The sequence below is a fragment of the Echinops telfairi genome, unplaced genomic scaffold (genome assembly GCF_000313985.2).
Source record: "Echinops telfairi isolate 266 unplaced genomic scaffold, ASM31398v2 ScPeMD7_60;HRSCAF=208, whole genome shotgun sequence".
Lineage (NCBI taxonomy): Eukaryota > Metazoa > Chordata > Mammalia > Afrosoricida > Tenrecidae > Echinops > Echinops telfairi.
Window position 1 is genome coordinate 41,567,552 of NW_022103958.1, and position 19,542 is coordinate 41,587,093.

Consider the following 19,542-nt stretch of genomic DNA (forward strand, 5'->3'; position numbering starts at 1 on the left):
AATCTGCACTCTCCCTCATAATGATTTGATTTTTTGTTCTTTGATGCCTGATACCTGATCCCTTCAACACCTGATCACACAGGCTGTAAATCTTTTAAAAAACTTTGTGAATTTGTTGTTTAGAGCAGATGTCAAATTCACATTCAACAATTCATGTACATTTTGTCTCAGTTCATCCATTGCTATCCCCCCTCAATTATCCCATGTTCACCGTTTTCTGTTTCAATTCCTCCTGGATGTTATCTTGGCTAAAAGGCTGCTTATACTATCAAAGTGTTATTGTTCCCCTCAGAAAACTGTTTTCCCTTCGCTTTATTGTAAATCTTTTGGTCAGTCAGCTCATCTCTTGGTAGTGACGGAGGCTTAAACTGCTGACCTGTGGTTAGCCACCCAATGCTCATCCCATTGTCACTCTGGACCCTTTATTCATAGCGTACCAAAAAAAACAAACTCACGGTCAAATCAAGTCAATGCTGACTCATAGTGACCCTATAGGACAGAACAGAACTGCCCCGCTGGGTTCCTGAGGCTATAAATCTTCATGGGAGCAGTCTCATTTTTATCCCTTGCAGTGGCTGGTGGTTTCAAACTGCCGACCCTGCTGTTGGCAGCTTAATGCATAATCCTCTAGGCCACTGGGCCTCCTTTTTTATACCAAGGGACAATAAATTTATCTTCTCTACTAGACTGTAAGCTTTTGGACAGTTGAAGACAGGTAAGGCATTTTGCCTCCAAGTTCTCATTGTCAAATGTAGCGCATTTAACGTTTGTTGACTATGTTAAAGCCTTTGCAAGCTGTATATAATAGTGCTGTATAAAAATGATAGTACTCTTAAATTGCTTATTGATGAAATTTACTGAATAATTACTTGTAGTACCTTAGCTTTCTTGCATCATTATTCTAAATTTTCATATACAAATACACGTTGAACAACAAAAAAATACAAAATTATGCAAAAGTTGGTAAAGGAACTTTATTATGCATCTTAGGTAGATCCTTTCATTCTACTAACAGAAAAGCATTTCTCCATTCACCTAACCATCAAGTTAATACTTTTGACTGATCTATTGGAAAAAAAAAAGGTCTTTTTACTTGTTCTTGGATGCGATTACACAGTAGATAGCTCTTCCTCCAGAAATAAAAGCATTCTCTATACTAAAACTCAAGACAGTGTACTGCTTAACACACAAAGAAAAGGAAACATCTGCCGTCGTCCGTTAACCTCGGTGCAGGAATGCTTTAGCATCTGGGTTTTTACTGCACTTTTCACATATGATAGGTGGACTTGTACCACAATCAAGAATAGTCCCCTTTGTACATGACATTCTCAGAGACTGGGGCACTAGCATGGGAAACAATTTTTGGGGGATTAGTATTATACAATGGATTAAAAAAAAAAAAAAGCCTTAAAAATTTCACAAATGTTTGACTAAACATCTGAAACATATTTATCACAGCTTTCATATATTATAAAACGTTTCCTCCAGAGATGAAGCTTATTTATGAAATAAAACCTAGTCGCTATCATCTGACCCATGTTCTGAGCCACGATCTGAAGCCTCATTGTTGGATCCCTCTGGTTCGGATTCATTCCCCGAGGCTCGGACAGAACCCTCATTATCAGATCCTCTCTCAGAATCTCTATCGGACTCCACGCTCGGAGAAGCTGGGCGCGAGTCATTCTCCGAGCCCGCTGAGCGGCTTCTTCCCGACTGCACAGACTCGTTGTCAGACTGTTCCGAGCCCGAGAGCCTTCTCTTCCGGGATGGCTGGTCACTGTCTGAGTCCTCATCGGACCGCTCTCGGCGGGGCCTCCGAGGACTGCCGGCCTCGCTGCCAGACTGAGTCTGGTTCTCATCCGACTCGCTCTCCGACGAGGCACGTTTCTTCCGCCGCTGGCCTTCATCGGAGTCGCTGTTGCTATGTCTGGGATGACTGACAAAGTTAAGTATGGGTTAGAAACGGGCCATTTGGCCCCACTGGGTCCCTAAGGAGCAGACTACGTGCTTAAAACAATGACATTTCACATTCTATTTCTTGACCTGGATGACCTCTGCATGTGTTCATTTTGCAGTATTTGTTTGGAGTGTTTTTCTGCCCAGCTACCATCACTGAACATGTTGAGCAAAGAGTCTACAAAAATGTTGGTTAAAAGGGAAGAAATGCAGAACAGAATTTAAACTTCTCATGGACTTCATGCTTTCTAGAGTAAGAGCTGCTGGATGAACCTCAAAACTAGTATACTGAGATCATCTTTAAAACTTAAACTAAAAATATCCCCTGAAGTCTTCTTAAAACAGTAGTTTATCTCAGAGCTTCTTAAACTTTTCCCACTCAAAACCCATTTTTGGCCCAAGAAATTTGCAACAGGACAAGAGCTACCAGAAATAGCTCAGATTCATTGCGCAGTTGATTTTTATCATTGCATATTCAGAAACCGCTTGCTGTTGCCAAATTTTTCACAACCCACACGTTAAGTGACCCCCAAATGGGGTCATGACCCAGTTTAAGATGCTTTGGTTTAGTTTAAGTGGTCAAGAATATCTGCCTTTCTCCTTTAAGCTCTATCTCTGTGGGATCAAACAGCTCACTAGGGAGGGTGGGGCTGCGGGCTATGTGACTGCGAGAGAACAGTGGGAAGGGGAAGGGGAGAAGGCTGCACGTGTCAGTCATCAGGGAACCATACATGGAGAAATGAACTGGTTACGTTCTGCTGTGCACATTTGCAAGAACAATGCGATCATGGAACAAAATGCACTTTAGTTGTAAGATAGAATGTAACAATGATTTTATCGGACACTTTGTATAAGAATGAAGTCCCTCCCAGTTACCTGTGAAAGTTTGAAGGAATACATTTATTTTTACCAAAAAACCTAACAGCAACAAAGGCGGACTCTAGCCCCTCCCTAGGCTACTGAGACTGAGACCTAGTCCTTTCCCAAGGCTGGAAAAGTGGGAGGCTTTCCTGGAATGCTTCTGACCAAGTCACTTGTATCTACCCTGGAGTGAGTCCCTGTCCCCACCATCTGATTAGGGCTACAAAGGTAGTGCATTACTTCATGCAGGGTCTTCCAGCTGTCAGCCTATGAAGCTGGGGAGAGAGGACACTGTGACAGTTAGCACTCCCGGTAATCTATTTCCTCACCAATTTCCAAAAGTCGATTTTCCCTCTTAGAAAAAGACAGTGTCTTTTCTTCTTCTAGCCCAGAAACCTGAGTAACAATCCTGTTTGATTTACTCACATCATTAGAAAAAATAAGTTATTACAGGAAAAATTCCTACCCTTCATCAGCAATTTTAAGTTTATCCTCATCCGAAGAATCATCGCTTGACGATATTATGGCTTTGGATTTTATTTTTCCCTTCATTGAAGGAGGCAGACGTTCTGGCTTGGGCTAAAGAATGTTCAACAGAATAGATTAGTCAAGACTTGTACATTAGAATGTTTTTGTTAAAATGATTTAGCATTATAATGATACAATCAAGCAGCAACCAATTAACTCTGAAAACAAGTAGCTGTGCTTCAGAAAGCTGCTGGAGGAAACCATGCATTCTAGTTCAGTGCAATGCACCATGCCGACAGAGAGACAACAACAACAACAAGACGGTACTGGAAACTTACCGCCCGTTTCTTCTCTGCTTTTGGTGGGCGGCGTTTTTTCTGTCTCGGGCCATTTTCTGTATCATCGTCATCAGACCCTTCTTCTCCCTTTGCAGGCCTCCAATAATGAACACCAAGAGTTTGTCAAGATTTACCCATGCCTCCGAAGTTAAGACCCCCCACTTCACCATTGACATGCTCTTGTTGCACATGGCTCAGGAGTCTTGTTGACTAATGGAGTCGATCTACACGTGCACCATACACAGGTGCAGTGACAGAGACTGTCAGAAAGAATCTGAATCCCATCTTTTTTCTCTTCTTCCTTCCCAAGCATTCAGCCCAGGCCTGCTACCACCAACTTCCCCATCTCACTTTTACAGGTAGCCTCACATTCCACAGTGGAATCACATCAAGCAGTATTATACAATTGCTACCACAATCAGTTTCAAAACACTTTCTTTCTTTTTAAACTCCTTGATATCAGCTTCACTTTGTTCCCTTCATCCCCCAAACTCTTCTTTTTTTCCTATAATTTATTGTTTTTTGTTTTTGCCTATCTTACACATTCCAATATATCCATCCACATACTATATACAGTCATCAATACTATCAGATCCCACCCACCCCTCCCTTCCTATGCTCTCAGGAACTATTACACACTCCTGGTACTGTTTTTGCAGGGTTATCTATCTTGACTTTCATTTGCCGGACAATCTTAAATATACGTGCACAAATCTAACATGATTAATGAGGTAAAACAAAAACCTTCATAGTAAGGGAAGGAAATATTGAAGAACCGGAGGATAGTTAAGTGGTTCATCAGTGCCATGCCTGCCGCTTCTGTGTGGCCCTTCTGTGAAGGACTGTCCAATCTTACAGGTGGGTTTTAGGTCTCCACTACATCCACGTCCCTTTCACATCGTTTCACATAGATTTGGTTGCTTCTTTTTGAACTTCTGATACCTCTTCCCGTCAATACCTCATGATCACATGTTGGTGTGCTTCTTCCATGTAGGCTTTGTTGTTTCCCTGCTAGATGGTTGCTTGTTTAATTACAAGCCTTTAAGATCCCAGACACTATCATCTTTTGATAGTCGGGCACCACCAGCTTTCTTCACATTTGCTTATACACCCATTTTGACTTCTGCCATCGTTTCAGGAAAGTGAGTATCACACAATGCTGCATAATTAGAACAATCTGTTCTTATACTGAGGTAAGATTTAAGTAGAGGCCCAAAGTGCATCTCCTTCCTTGTTGCATTTGCATATATGTACATATAAATACACACACATATATATTTTTTCCCTTCTTTCCTCTCCCCCACCCCATTCACAGTTTGAAGTCCATAGGTCTGTGTTGAATTGAGCTCATTAAATTCTTTCCCAGTACAGTGAGCGGAGGCTAGGAAATGTGGTGTGGGTATGCTAAGTGAATGGAGGCTCCTGAACAGAGACGCCTGAGAGAGACAACAGGAAAGCCTGGCAGACATGTCCAGGCGAGATGGACACGGTTCCCTTGATCTTCAGAGCAGATGACATTCACATCTCATAGAGCCAACAGAACTGGAATGTGGGCACTAGTCATTCCATTTCACAGAGAGGAAAGCAGGTTTGGAGACTTTTCTTACATTGTACACTTAGTTCATATAGGTGCATTCACTCTAAATCCTATAGATCGTCCAGTAGTATTAATAACCACTTTACAGACACAGAGAATCTCTGGTGGTGTAGTGGTTCTGAGTTGGGCTGCTAACCCTAAGGTCAGCAGTTTGAAACTCCCAGCTGCTCTAAGGGAGAAAGGCTTTCTATTCCTAGAAAGGGTTCCAGTGTAGGAAACCCACAGGGGCAGTTCTCTCTGTCCTATAGGGTCACGATGAGTCAGCACTGACTCATTGCCAGTGAGTTTGGTTTTGATTTGGTTAAAGACATAAGAAAGGCAATTATGAGTGACTAGTAGCTCTAATAGCGCACTGGACTGCCAATGACAAGGTCAGCTCTACCTCCTCAGCCATTCTGCAGGACTAAGCTGAGGCTGTCTATTCCCGTATACACTTACAGCCTCAGAAACCCTTAGTAGGGTTGCCATGAGTTGTAATGGACTCAGTGGCAGTGGGTTAAGTAGCTCTTAGAAAGTAGTGGTGGTAAGTGGACATATCAAGTACTCGGGGTTTAAAATAGGGCCTGGGTTAAGATTACAGAGGGGATAAAAGGCTTTAATGCCTGAGAAGATCACGTGAGTACCAAACCAAACTCGCTGCCATCCAGTCAATTCTGACTCACAGTGACCCTATAGGGCAGAGCAGAACTGCCCCTGTGGGTTTCTGAAACTGTAACGTTTTTTTCTTTTTGAGATTGTAACTCTTTATGAGAATAGAAAGCCGCCGTTTTCTCCCATGGCACAGTCAGTGGCTTTGACCTGCTGATCTTTTGGTTAATGGCTCACAGTGTGTAACCTGCCACCCCACCAGAGCTTCTACCAAGGAAGTACTAGGCGTTCCTAAATTTCCAAACATGTAAAAGATTCAGAGGGTGAGAAACTCTTTGCCCCTCTCTAAGATTATTTAAAACCCATGAAGGACGATAATACCTTTTCCTCTTCTTCTTCTTCCTCTCACCACTCTCCTCCTCTTCACCTTCTTGTTCACTGCCACTGCCCTTCCTCCTCCTCTTCTTTTTGGACACGGGCAGGTCTTCATCAGTGTCGTCATTGACAAACTCATCAAACTCGCCTTTCTTAGAACGCTAAAATCCAACCGAGACACTGTTATCTCCTGGCTCATTTTGCAAAGGAAGGATATTTTATGAAATTACATGGAAGAGTTGCTTAGCTAGGCCCATTAAAGTCTTAACTGATTAAAATTTTGCAAAAACCAACTATTTAAGAGGTCATTATAGGTAAAAGGTACTTAGCTAACAAAGCTGTCTGTTTAGTATAGGAAGAAGTTAAAACTAAGAACTAGGTCCTGGGTAAGTTTAAGCACGATCTTCATCTCGGAAAACCGAGGCTGGGGAATGATGCCATCACTGTCAGTGGGAACCATCTCTTACCCGTCCTCCTCCACCACCTCGCTTTTTCTCTTTTGCTGCTTCAGTCTCACCAGTGAACATGAGAATATTTTTTGTTTTCTCCACATACTGGGCCCGCTGCTCCAGAAGTTTCTTCTGCTCTTCCTTTTCTCGGAGACGTTTCTCTTCCTAGGGGGGGAGGGGGGGGGGGCGACGGAAAATGTCTCCAGGTGAAACGCTTACAGCTCCTACTCTAATCAGAAGGACTTCAGAACACGCGTGTATGCACGCACGAGGGTTTAATCTTGGAGGAAGGGAGAAATACAACAGGTACCTGTTCTTTAAGAAATTTCTGCCTCAACAGCTCTTTTTCTTGCTCTTGTTTGGCCCGCAGTTCCCGCTCTTCTTCGTCTTGCTTCCGTGCCCGGGCCACGTGGTACTGGGCCTGGCTCAGTAAGTCGGAGCACTGCCTGAAATGTTCCCGGTTCAGAGAAGAGGACACGGTCAGCGCGACACTGTGCGAACACTCACAATGCCTGCGGACTTCGGCGACGTTTCAAATGTGAAAGAGTATTAGAAAATACCCATGAGCAAAAGTTATTGAGCTACCATAAACTGATCCCATCAACGTTAAGTCTACTTAAATGTCCTTCCAAATCTTAGGTAAATGATTTCCAACTTAATTGTCAGGCATTACTTAAAGAATCAGGGACTAATATCTTGATTCTGAGGACCGAACAGTAGTGAAATAAGACAGGAAAGCACTTTTCCACACAGTTCCAGTCCTAGTACTAATTCTGTCCTACCGCTTCATAAAGGGACCCCTCGGACAAAACTCAGTGTAGGGTGGGGAGTTCCCACGAGGAGACGGGTGGATGACTGACCCCGGCTCACCAAGAGGCATCAGTCTAGCCCACATCTCACACCACGTCACCATCGACAAACAGTAACATTACCTGGCTTCGGTAGCAGCAAGGGCCAAATCAAATCTCATTTTATCTCCCACTTTACTCAAGTAACTGAAGTATCTACATGGAATGAGAAAACAAAATACTTTCACAAAAAATTTCTAACAAAACAGGGCTCTCAACATTTAAAAAATTTGTTCTACAGATTATTGGTTGAGACACACAAATATACTTAATGCATAAAGAACTATCATCTCAATAAGAAAATTATACATACAGTGAAGGGAATGACTACAGTTCACTGTTAAAAAAGCTATCAATAAACCACTCAAAAGTACATTTACTAAGATTCATTAAAGCACGTAAAGTCACATTTTTTGAAGTCATATTTAATGTTACCAGTAAATCCACAATGATCGAACTACTGGATTATATGATGTGTAAATTACTTGCCAATAAAACTTGGGGGGAAAATACAAATCAATTCAGGTAACAAATATTTAAACATGTTGGCATGGGAGTTAGGAGGCTTAGTCCATAAAAGCATTTAGAATCTACCAGGCATGAAATAGTTAATCAACAATTCAAAAAGATGAAAGTAAACTTTACTACCCACTTAATTATCAGATAAACAATAAAGTTAAATGTTATTTTAGTTGACTTGAATGAACCTATCAATAATTAAGAGTTAAGGCCTCAATCCTAGCTCAATAGTAATTGGTAGTTGCTTTCTCGGGGATTCTGACCTGTGGTGACCCAGGTGTGCAGGCCAGAATTGCTCCATGGGGTTTCAAGGTTGTGACCTTCCGGAAGCAGAGCACCAGGCCTCTCTACCAAGGTAGGTCTGGGGAGGCTCAACCTACCAACATGTTGGCTAATAGTCACGCACAAAATGCCCTCTAAAAACACCCTGGTGTTGTTAACAGGTTAAACCAAGACAACTTAAGTAGACTCTAAATATTTCAAATGTATAAAATGACAAGTCATGTGCTGTCACTGAACAATCTAGGGCAATCCTGTAAAGTCACGCAGTTCTACAGGTTGGACTAACAAACCGATCAGCCAACCCACTGCTATCAAGTTGATTCTGTCACAGACAAGTAGAACTGCCCAACAGGCTTCCAAGTCTGTAGATCTTTATAGAAGCCAACTGCTACATCTCCAGCCACTCACCCCTCCCCACCCTCCGCCATATAAAAAACACTTTATTACAAGCACAGCTTTAATTAATATAAAATTATACAGTCCACTGTCACATCTTTCTTCAGTCTGGACCACCAGGGTTCCTTCATGACACAAAATCAGGCAGGTTCCTGGCTATGATTTGGCGCCATCTAGTGGCAGACTGTCTACTTGGCATAAATATTGCTGGAATGGTTTTAATAAAAGCATGTTTTTGAGAGAAGCAGCAGTTTTCAGCACTTTTTGAAACATGCATTTAATGAAACAGAATTTCAAAGTTGTTTCTATACAATCTTTACCTATGTGCAAGCTCCAACTCTTTCACAGCGTTAAGCACTTCCTTCAGATTACTCTTTTCATCTTTCAGGACCGAGGTAGCTAATCTTTGCAGCACTAGGGCCACATTAAACATCAGAACGGTATCACTGGGAGCCACATGTCTAGCCTAGGAATAGAAAACAGAGGAATTGCTGATTTTATGTAAAGGATTTTAGTCAAACACAGTTGCAGTAGGTATGTGAACACATGAAAAAATAGTTTTTAAAAATACAATGGAAGCAGAGAATGAGGTTAGAATAGTGAATTCTCTGTACCTTCAGCAAAGTCTGTTTGCATTCTTGTAACTTGCCACACTTGAAGAGGGCTCGGGCCAAATAGAGCACGACTTCAGTGTTCTGGTGCTTATAGAACTTTCGGAGACAGTTTTCATACTATAAAATGGAAAAAATATATAAAATCACAATGGATAAAAAATGTAGCAAAATTTTGAGTTCTATGAAAAGGTATTTTATATTTAAAATGGCCCCCCAAAAAGGCCAAATATAATTTTACAACATGAATATCCGGGTCATTTGAAAAACTAAATAACTCACACTGTAGGCTTCTTCAGCATTTTTGTAATAATAGTGAAAGAGTAAAAAGGTTGGAAAGTTTTTTTCATATCTTTAGCAATATTCTCAAGAATACTGGCCCACTTCAAGTTTTATATCTAGAAAAAAAGTCTTCTACCTGCTACCACCCTTCTGTATTAGTTAAAAAACAAGAGTCTAAAACAAATAATTCAATCCTATTATTTACTGAGTACTTACTAATATGCTAGTGCAAGTATTGTATATATTGGATTCTCATAAAATTCTATGAGGTTAAGGTACACTTATCTCTATAAACTGAGGGCCAGAGAAAATATCTTTTGCCTAAGACATGCAGTTAGTGGTGCAGGCAGGATACCAAGCCTGCTCTGAACTCTGAATGCTGACAAACTTCTGAATAGATACTGTATCATAAGAAATAGCACGGAGCTCCATCCCCCCTGGCAGGCCAGAATGAATAAGAAACAGATGCTCATCACTCAACATGACGTAAAAGGACTTGGAAGACGACATTACCATCTGAACGGCACTGATATACTGCTTCTGCTCCACATAGATGTGTGCTAAGTTCAACCACACATCACTGATGTCTGCAGTCGCTTCTCTCACTTGGGCGAACACGTCACGAGCTTCACGGAAATAGCCTTTGTGGGCTAACACGGCTCCTACAGTTATAAGAGGTCCATCACATTAAAGAATTTTCTCATTGTAGCCAGAAAAACTAAAGTCCTGTTTTAAAACAACTACATTTATTATATTTGCAGAGAAATTCTAATGTACTAGGGGGCTTCAAAAGTTCATTAAAGAATTCCAGTATATTCTCAATTTCTAGCAACTCTCTCATACAAGCACCGCCCCCTCCATTGCGTGCACAAGTCCGAGGTCTCACCAACGCCATTGGCCGCGTACAGGTTCTTGGCGTCGTTCCTGAGTACTTGCTTGTAGATGGCCAGAGCACGATCTTGGTGACGCTTCTCCTATAAAAAGAAACAACCACTGCAAATTAAAATATCAAAATCGGAACGCAGAACCTCAGTTTCATTAAAAAAGGCCAAAAGAAAATTACTTTTTCTCGGTCTCGGGTAGGCTGATGTAAAGTCTGGAGCCACACATTGCCGAGGGCCAGCATCGAGTACGTGTCACTCTGAGTAGATGGTTGTTTTAATATCCTCTCAAATTTCTTCTGTCCTGGGCCCCATTCTTGTTTAGCCAAATGAAGATTACCAATCAAAGACCAAGCATCTGGATGATCCTAAACGACAGTGGAAAGATAAAGAAGCAAAATCTGTGGTTTGGATCAAGAGAGGTCAATTGTCTTTACACAACAGCAATGAACATTTACAAGATGAGATTTATAAACGACATCGTTTTTCAAACTGACAGTGAGACCCATCATTATTGTCAAGCGCCACCACGCCAGTTCTTACTCAGCGCGAACCTGGTGCAGCAGAGCAAGACACCGCACAGTGCTGTGCCAGCCACACACACCGTTGTTTGAGACCGCTGGCTGCTTCGCAGCGCTGGGTTCATCCATGCCACGGTCTTCCTGTTTCCGCGGCCCCTCCTCTACTTTACCACGCATGATGTTCTACTCCTGGTAACACGCCCGCCTCTGCTTCGAAGGAGCATGCTGGTGGCACTTCTTTTAAGACAATTTGTTTGCTCTTCTGGCAGTCCATGGCGTATTTAGGATTCTTCACAAATACCACCGTTTATCATTTGAATTCTTTGGTTGTCCTTATATTTATACAGCTTTCGTATGCATACAAAGTGACTAAAAATACCATGGCTTAGGTGCACCCTGGTCTTCAGAGTGAAGTCAATTTAGCATGTGGTCATCAGCATAAAAAATGCAATGGAATGGGACAAAGCAAAACTATCAGTGTACTGCACACGGCAAAAATAAGACAAAATGATAATTTTTGAAATTCCCTTTTAATTTTTTTTGTATGCACACATATCTACTAGGCTATAATGAGAAATGTATTTCTCATATAGGGCCACAATCAAAAAGTTCTGATGAGTTCAGAAGTTCCATTCCAAATGCTAAGCCCCTCTAACTCTATAAATTTTTCTCACATGACCCAAACTTACTGCCATCTATCAAGTCGATGCTGACTCAAAGCCACTCTATAGGAATGGGTAGAACTGGCCCTGTGAGTTTCCAAGACTGTAACTCTTTACAGAATGGCTGATGATTTCGAAATGCTGACCTTGAGGTTAGCAGCCCAACTTGTAACCACTACGTCATCAGGTTCCAAGGGGTTCCTTATAACTACTATCAGCTTGAGCAAACTAGAAGGTAAAAGACCTGTGAACTAGTTCACATGTGATGAAGCTAAGTGAAGAAATAGTGTGGAAGAGAAGACACAGAAGGCTGTAAGAGATATTTAAAATATGGTCCCATTTGTTATATGATAAATAATGCAAACAAACAAACCAGGAAGTTATCATGATTATTAGAAAAGTGACAGCCATTAACAGGAAAACTTGATTTGCTGAGAGGAAAAAGTGAAAACAATTATTTTCCAAGTTAAGAGCTAAGATTACAGGCAGGGAGGGAAGGGAAAATGAGGAGCTGATACCAAGGGCTCAAGTAGAAAGCAAATATTTTGTGAATGATGATGGCCACAAATGTACAAATGGATGGATGGTGATGAGTTATACAAGCTCTGATAAAATAATAAAAAAAAAAAAAGATCACCAACCTGATTAATCTGAAGAGCTTCCTTAAACCAATCGGAAGCCTCATAAAAGTTCCCTTTGTCTCTGGCCATGGCTCCTAGACGTAAATAGCCTGCAAACGCACATCGAAGTTGTTATGTTTAAAATGCTAGCTATTAACAATGAAATCTAAAGCCCTATTTTTAAAACAATTTTTTTTCATTAATCCATCCATACAACACATGCTTAAAAGAGGGAAGTCCCTCTGCTGGCAAACCATCGAACACGGCAGTCACCTTGCCATTACGATTCACTGTCAATCCCAGCTTTCTCTTTTCCATGATGGTCCCGATGCACGTACTCTGGAATCCCAGTTCTTATCTCAAGTTGTGTACAAGGCTTACACTGGTCTGTCTCCAATTTCTCTTCAATGCCTACCACTGACATCAACTTTTAAAGGACGACTAACAGGGGCGACTTCCTATCAGAAGACCTGGCCTCCCACCTGGTGCTTCCACGTTAATAATAATGCACTGCACACACAGACGGTTGTTTTATGCAGAAAATGCTACTAGTATACAAAATACAGTCTGAACTATGGCCTGTCATTTTAGCTGTTTGTTTTCATTTCTACCTCATGTGAAGCTACATGTGTTTTTGAAGGTCACAAATCTGCCTTGAAGAAACTGGGGCACTAGACACATCAACATTTTTTTCACTATTGGCTCTCAAAAAGGTTTTTCTGAACTAAATTTTTTTTGGCTACTGCTGTAGGAATTTCATGACATAAAACAAAGCCTTCTGGCTAGACCAGAAGATGTACACTGGTACAGATAGGAACTGGAAACACAGGGAATCCAGGACAGATGATCCCTTCAGGACAAGTGGTGAGAGTGGCGATACTAGGAGGGTGGGGTGGAAAGGGATCTAATATAACCCCCTCCCTGGGGGATGGACAACAGAAAAGTGGGTGAAGGGAGACAGTGTAAGATATGACAAAATATGACAAAATAGTAATAATTTATAAATTATCAAGTGTTCACGAGGAAGGGGGAGCAGGGAAGGAGGGGGGAAAATGAGCTGATACCAAGGGCTCAAGTAGAAAGCAAATGTTTTGAGAATGATGAGGGCAACAAATGTACAAATGTACTTGACACAATGGATGTATGTATGGACTGTGATAAGAGTTGTACAAGCCCCCAATAAAATTACAAAAAAAAAGAAAAAGCCTAAAAATCCTTACAGTCAACATAATTAGGATGCTCCCGTAAGATGTTTTTATATAATTTTTCTGCTTCATGGAATTCACACATCGCCTCATACAGTCTGGCCAAATTGTATGATGTTGTAACAGAAATAGCGTTATAATAATGTTCATCATGTTCAGCCTCTGCCTTTGCACGATCCAATGATGCCAAAAAATATTTCTACAAGAAAGAAAACTGCACTGTAAAAGACTTGGTTGCTAAGTCTTAAAAGATTGGATTCAAGGTGACAAAATATACAGGAAAGGAACATGTATGTTGTCCTACCTTTGCTTCCCCTAGGTTTCCAAGTCTAAAATGGAGAGCTCCCACGTTGTTCAGAATCTCTGGGGGGACATCGGCCTGTACTTTCTCCTGAAGGATTCTCGTCGCTGTTCCGTAAGCTGAAAGAGCACCCTGTGTTTTCACAGTGATAGAATAAGAGAGGCGTTAACACCACGGTTACAAAAAGCACACTGGGTAGGAGATGAAAGCCAAGACGAGATTATAAAGTACCTGTATATCAGTCTGTTCTAAGATTTGTGCCAATTCAATCCAAGCTTCAACATCATCAGGATACTGTTCTGTGACCTTCTTCAAGTGGCCCTGAGATAAAAAAAGGTCATTACGTGAAAACATCTAACAAGTAAAGTGGATGACACCTTTTTAATAAATCATTATTGATTCACTCAAAAAACTCATGGCCATCAAGTTAATTACAACTTACAGAGACTGAGGGCAGGGTAGAATTGCGCCTCCGAGTTTCTGAGACTGTATCTCTTTTTGTAAAATCATTTTATTGGGGGCTCGTACAACTCTTACCACAATCCATCCATCCATCCATTGTATGTCAAGCACATTTGTACATTTGTTGCCCTCATTATTCTCAAAACATTTGCTTTCTACTTGCGCCCTTGGTATCAGCTCCTCATTTTTCCCCCCTCCCTCCCTGGAGACTGTAACTCTTTGGGGGGGGGGGGGGAAGGAGAAAGCTGGTTTGGAACTGCCGACCCTGCAGTGAACAGCCCGACATGCCACCAGGGCTCTGTGAGTTACTTAAAAATCAAACAAGCACAGATAACCAAGTTGCTTCTATCCTATCTCCACTAACAGTGACAAGAAATGTGGAAGGGGACCCCATCGTGGGGGTAGGAAAAGGGGTGCTATAGGGAGCAGACCCCAGCTCCCTCCCCTAGAGGCACAGAAGGTGGAACTCTGGCAAATGGCTTTCTTGCTGGCCACTTGCAGAAGTTCGGATTCAGGATTTGTTCCTAGTGTCTAAGACTTTGATAAGAAACTTAGGGAAGCTGATGCTTATTTACAAATATTGATAGAACAATTACAGCTTTTTGATGACAAGCTTAACTGCCAAGATGATGAACAGAACAGAAAAAGAAATCAGAAAACTATCAGAGACAACAAAGAGCATGGTAGAACCAAATGCAACATTGTATTATATTGTTGCAGATTGCTAAAGACCAGAGTACTGTGCAGAAGCACGCAGATGGAATGAAAGTACTATCAATCCTGTAGATACAATAAATCAGCCTAGCGCTTTGGAACCTGTGATAAGCACAATGCGCTCTCAGATCATCTCCGCCTCTGCAGCCTGCTCCGTTGGGTAAGTCAGCAGCACCCATCTTCCCTATTCGTGAGACCTGTATTAGCTACTCTGCGGACACCATCAGACTCCGACACCAAGCAACACAGGCAACGGTCATTCACTACCTAGTCAAAGTCTAACTTCTCCAAACCATGTCAACTTGTCCCCTAATTCTCTTATTCTAGCAGTGAAAATGAATTCTATGATAGCCATAAATAACATCAAAATAGCTCGACCTCAAGGTGTTTAACAGATTTCTGGATCTGCCTTAGTGTTGAAACACAGCAGCTCAGAAATGGTCTACAGCTCTGAAGACACCAGAGAATCACTTTATTCTTCCATGTTCATTGGAACAAGTGATGCCAACCTTTTCAATTCCCATGATGATAGATGATGGGAAAACCAGGTCAGCATTATGCACATCTTGTCCTGGAATGGATCTTACTAAGGTAGTCCTTCCGACAGTTAATTCTCCAACAAAGGTCTCTTTTAGAAACGTACAGAGGCTTTTCTGCATATCCAGACCTGCCTGTCAGCATTAATGGCCAGAAGGATTCCAGAGATCACAAGGGTCAGGTTGTGGAGTGGTACCGTTGCCAAGACACCATACAACTTAATTTTGGGTGAGATCTATCAGTGTCACCGGACCTTATCAAATGACACTGACTAGAACATGGAGGTAGTTTCAGAAGGACCAGTTTGCTGGTTTTTTAAAACAGTGTAACCTTTGTGGTAACTAAGTTTCCCATAAAACAGCTTTTATGCTGTCTTAACCAGAAGATACAATTCAATGCTTACATATGAACCAAGTCAAAATTCCTTAGGATGCCAATTTGGGTAGAGAACACAGGGCAACGCTGTCACTCATATCTAGACTATGACAAGCATTACAACCTCTAGTGGTTATGGAAGGCCTAGCCTCTCAGTGCCCTGGGTAGAGTTCGGAGGAGAATGGAATATTAGTTGTCCCACAATGGCCTACAGTGTAAATAATGTTTTCTGCACTAAACCTTTCTTTGGTAGCACCAAGCACAAAATTATCACTGAGAAATTTTTCTTCAAATGATAAGAAGTTACTTGGTTGAAGGGGAGTGGAATGGTATTGTGTACACAAAATATGCAACAGAATAAAATAGTCTTCATAGATATGAAGAAGTTACTTATAATCAAAAGAAAGTGAGGGAGTTGGAAGATAAGAATGAGCTTGCATCCAGTGCTTTTGGAAAGATGTCATTTTCAGCTTAAAATCAGAGACACTGATACAGCCACTGAGCCAAGTGTAATGTGGGAGGAAAAGAGCAGAATCCTGGGAAAGGAGGGAGACTGAAATTCAATGAGACACAAGGATTATTTCATGAAGATGGAGAATGCTGGGCTATGATGCACTGTGACTGAAATGTCTTGGTGCTGACAAGCAGGGCACTGGGAAATGTGAAGTTTATCCCTAATGACCAAGGCAGAGGGCATAATGAAGCAACAATCAATCTTCCTTTGAGAAAATCTGTCCACTTCTTTCTGTCTTAAAAAAACAACATAATAACTTTTATTTTAGACTTGAACTATCATTAAATTATATATATAGCCCTGGACCAGTTTAAGTACATTCACTGTTTAAGGTTTCATAGAGTAACCTGAAAAAAAAAAACCCAAAAAAGCAAAAACAAACAGATATGAGGAATGAGTTTGACTCCAGGACACAGGAAGAGCGAACTGAAATAGTAAGATTTGTATAAGATGTACCTTGGCGATATCCCGTTTCTCTTGATCTTCTGAGGCAGCATAGAGAGAGCCAAGAATTTTCATAGTTTCATAATTATTAGGATAAGCTTTCAAAACTTTTTCAAAGCACTGAGATGCATTTTCTTTGTCACCTCGATAAATATACATTTGTCCCAAACCAAAAAACGGCAGCACAAAGGAGGAGGAGGCAAATTGTGTGGCTTGATAATAGTACTGGAAGGCTTGGTCATAATCTTCCTGAAAAGTAACGACAAAACAAGAGCAATCAAGCGCTCTTTTTTTTTAAAAGATCAGAAGAACTATCATTTGAAAGAAAGAAAAATTCGATCTTTAGAAAAATTATAAAGCTTTTTTACCTGAACGTGGAATGATCTAGCCAGCTGGTAGCAACTTTCTGCCTGCATAGCCTCTACTTCTGTGTTATGGAACGCATGGAGAGCCAAGTGCTGGACTTTACTATAATCCTGAGCAATGAAATGCAGAAAACCAAGTGAGTAGGATGTTAGTAATATTTAATACGTTTTGTTAATTGAGAGTTTTTAAATAATTGTTTTGTTTTGTTAATAATAGTATCGCAGTCTCTAAAATGATACATACTTTTTCCTTCGTTGTTCTTGCTAACTGGGAACTAACATTCATGCATGTGTGTCATCCATCCTCCGACAGTCCTCGGAGGGACTGGCCACATTTTCACAAGGAGGAAAGTAACAATCAGACAAGTACTGGTAGCAGTTACAATTTAGTGAGACCTATAATGTGCCAAGCACTATACTAGGTACGGTACTTTAACAATAGCTCTAATCTTAACTAAAAATGCTTCAAGGGCTATCATTATTATATTATCGATGAGGACACATACTTAGAGAAGTGAAGTAGGTGTGTCTATGGTGGAAAAGCTGGATTTTTGCCCCGATTCCAAAGGAAACGCCTAGCTTACAAACACCTAGCTTGTGTCAGTGCTTGGTTTTTGCTTTTTAATCTATTTATTTTCAATATACTTTAGTTTTTAGAACAAGTTTATGTACATGTAAAAATTCACCATTTGGATTTTAATTCATGATATTCTGGTTATTTTAATTTGGATTATCCAGTTTAATGCTGGAGAGTTAAAGTTAATGATAATATAATACATGAGGACTGAGAAACAACTTTGCTTTAATAGGAATATGGATTTTCATTTGGTTAGAAATCTGGTCTGATGCACAGCTTTGCTAACTCTCCCCCTTCAAATTCTAGAAAGCAGGCATATATTTGTTTTTCAAATGAAGAAATGAAGGTTTAGGAAAATTAACCTACTTGCCCAGAGCCATATAACTATTTAATGGTGATGCATAAATTTGGGTTAGGTGATTAAAATTCTACATTTTTAACCATGTTACACATCCTAGATTTATAAATAATTCAGTGGAGTGAGAGTAAGACAAAACGTTGTGTTTGTCTTACTACTGGTGCCTACTTTAATTTCCCTACTTTCATTACTCCATAATTCATGACAAATCTGGGAAGTGATTTTTAAATTTGAAATTCAACACTTGCATAATGTATTAAAGATTAGAAAAGTGTATTAAAGATTCTATTTTAAAATCCTCATTTACATCTTTTAGCAGCGTTCTTCTTTAGTTTTCTTACAGTTTTCGTCTATAATTTAATCAAGAGGCCAAGCAAGCCCAAACCCTACCTAGCCCAATCCTCAGCTCCATCTAGAGCAGCGGTTCTCAACCTGTGGGTCACGACCCCTTGGGGGGGGGTGATTTGAGCCTTTTCACAGGCGTCACCGTATTCACAGCAGTAGCAAAATGATAGTGAAGTAGCAGTGAAAATAATTTTATGGCTGGGGGGGGGGTCACCACCACATGAGGAGCTGCACTAAAGGGTCGTGGCATTAGGAAGGTTGAGAACCACTGCTCTAGAGCTAGGTCTGTGCTCATTGCTCCATGGGTGGTGACAGTTCCCATTATTGAAGTCTCTGGGGTGTTAACTAATAACACTCTTCCTAAATGATTCTTCTATAGGGGAGGCAATGTAGTATAGTCAACAGAGAACTAAAGACCCCACCTTCACTTAACTACCCGTTAGCTAAGTGAATGTAGGCAAATTGAGTATAACATAGCTGAGCCTCAATTTTCTTAGTTATAGGAAGAGAAATCGAAATATCCAAGTACCTCCCGGGGCTGCTATGATGATAATTGAGGAAACCTATGAAAACATGTTTTGTGAATTTCAAAGACACACTTTTGGTGCAAGATAACATTGCATCAATTGCCTTTAAAACGAAACCAAACTCACTGGCATCGAGTGGATTCCAACTCAGCGATCCATCCTGTAAGACAGTGTAGAATTACCCCTGTGGGTTTTCAAGACTCTCACTCTTTAGAGGGAATTAGAAGCCTCATCTTTCTCCTGTGGAGTGGCTGGGGTTTTGAACTGCAGACCTTGCAGTGACACGAATTTCAGTAACACTTAAATGGATGAGCTTGACATGCATTTTCACTGATGCATTCCATTAAGTTCTGTATGTATTGAATATGTTCCTAAATAGAGTAAATCTTTATCTTCAGCAGCAGAAGGTTAGTTAGCACACGGGTGAAACTGACCAATTCTCATTTGGCTCTCAAAAGTTGTCACAGCAGCTGTGAGCACGGCTTCTTATTAGATGTGCACACAAACAATGAGAAACCGTCGTTACGTTTTTTTCAGTGAAAACCAAACTAGTTTATGTAACTT

General features: G+C 40.9%; 1 protein-coding gene and 1 pseudogene across 1 annotated transcript in view; one reads left to right on the forward strand and one right to left on the reverse strand.

Moving 5' to 3' along the window:
• Nucleotides 1-952: 952 nt before the first annotated feature.
• The window catches only part of CTR9 (CTR9 homolog, Paf1/RNA polymerase II complex component), a 33,710-nt gene continuing 15,120 nt past the window's right edge, over nt 953-19,542 (reverse strand). Inside the window, exons 8-25 of the mRNA XM_004711533.2 lie at nt 17,175-17,282; nt 16,819-17,055; nt 13,992-14,081; nt 13,764-13,892; nt 13,475-13,658; nt 12,276-12,364; nt 10,634-10,819; nt 10,457-10,544; nt 10,084-10,232; nt 9,292-9,408; nt 8,998-9,143; nt 7,565-7,636; nt 6,943-7,078; nt 6,651-6,797; nt 6,190-6,344; nt 3,624-3,720; nt 3,284-3,396; nt 953-1,936 (exon numbers count right to left, since the gene is read on the reverse strand). Of these exons, the coding sequence (XP_004711590.1) occupies nt 1,516-1,936; nt 3,284-3,396; nt 3,624-3,720; nt 6,190-6,344; nt 6,651-6,797; nt 6,943-7,078; nt 7,565-7,636; nt 8,998-9,143; nt 9,292-9,408; nt 10,084-10,232; nt 10,457-10,544; nt 10,634-10,819; nt 12,276-12,364; nt 13,475-13,658; nt 13,764-13,892; nt 13,992-14,081; nt 16,819-17,055; nt 17,175-17,282 (2,664 nt within the window). The 3' untranslated portion in view covers nt 953-1,515. The remainder of the gene's footprint in view (nt 1,937-3,283; nt 3,397-3,623; nt 3,721-6,189; nt 6,345-6,650; nt 6,798-6,942; nt 7,079-7,564; nt 7,637-8,997; nt 9,144-9,291; nt 9,409-10,083; nt 10,233-10,456; nt 10,545-10,633; nt 10,820-12,275; nt 12,365-13,474; nt 13,659-13,763; nt 13,893-13,991; nt 14,082-16,818; nt 17,056-17,174; nt 17,283-19,542) is intronic.
• Nucleotides 14,698-16,526, forward strand: LOC105979438 (annotated as a pseudogene).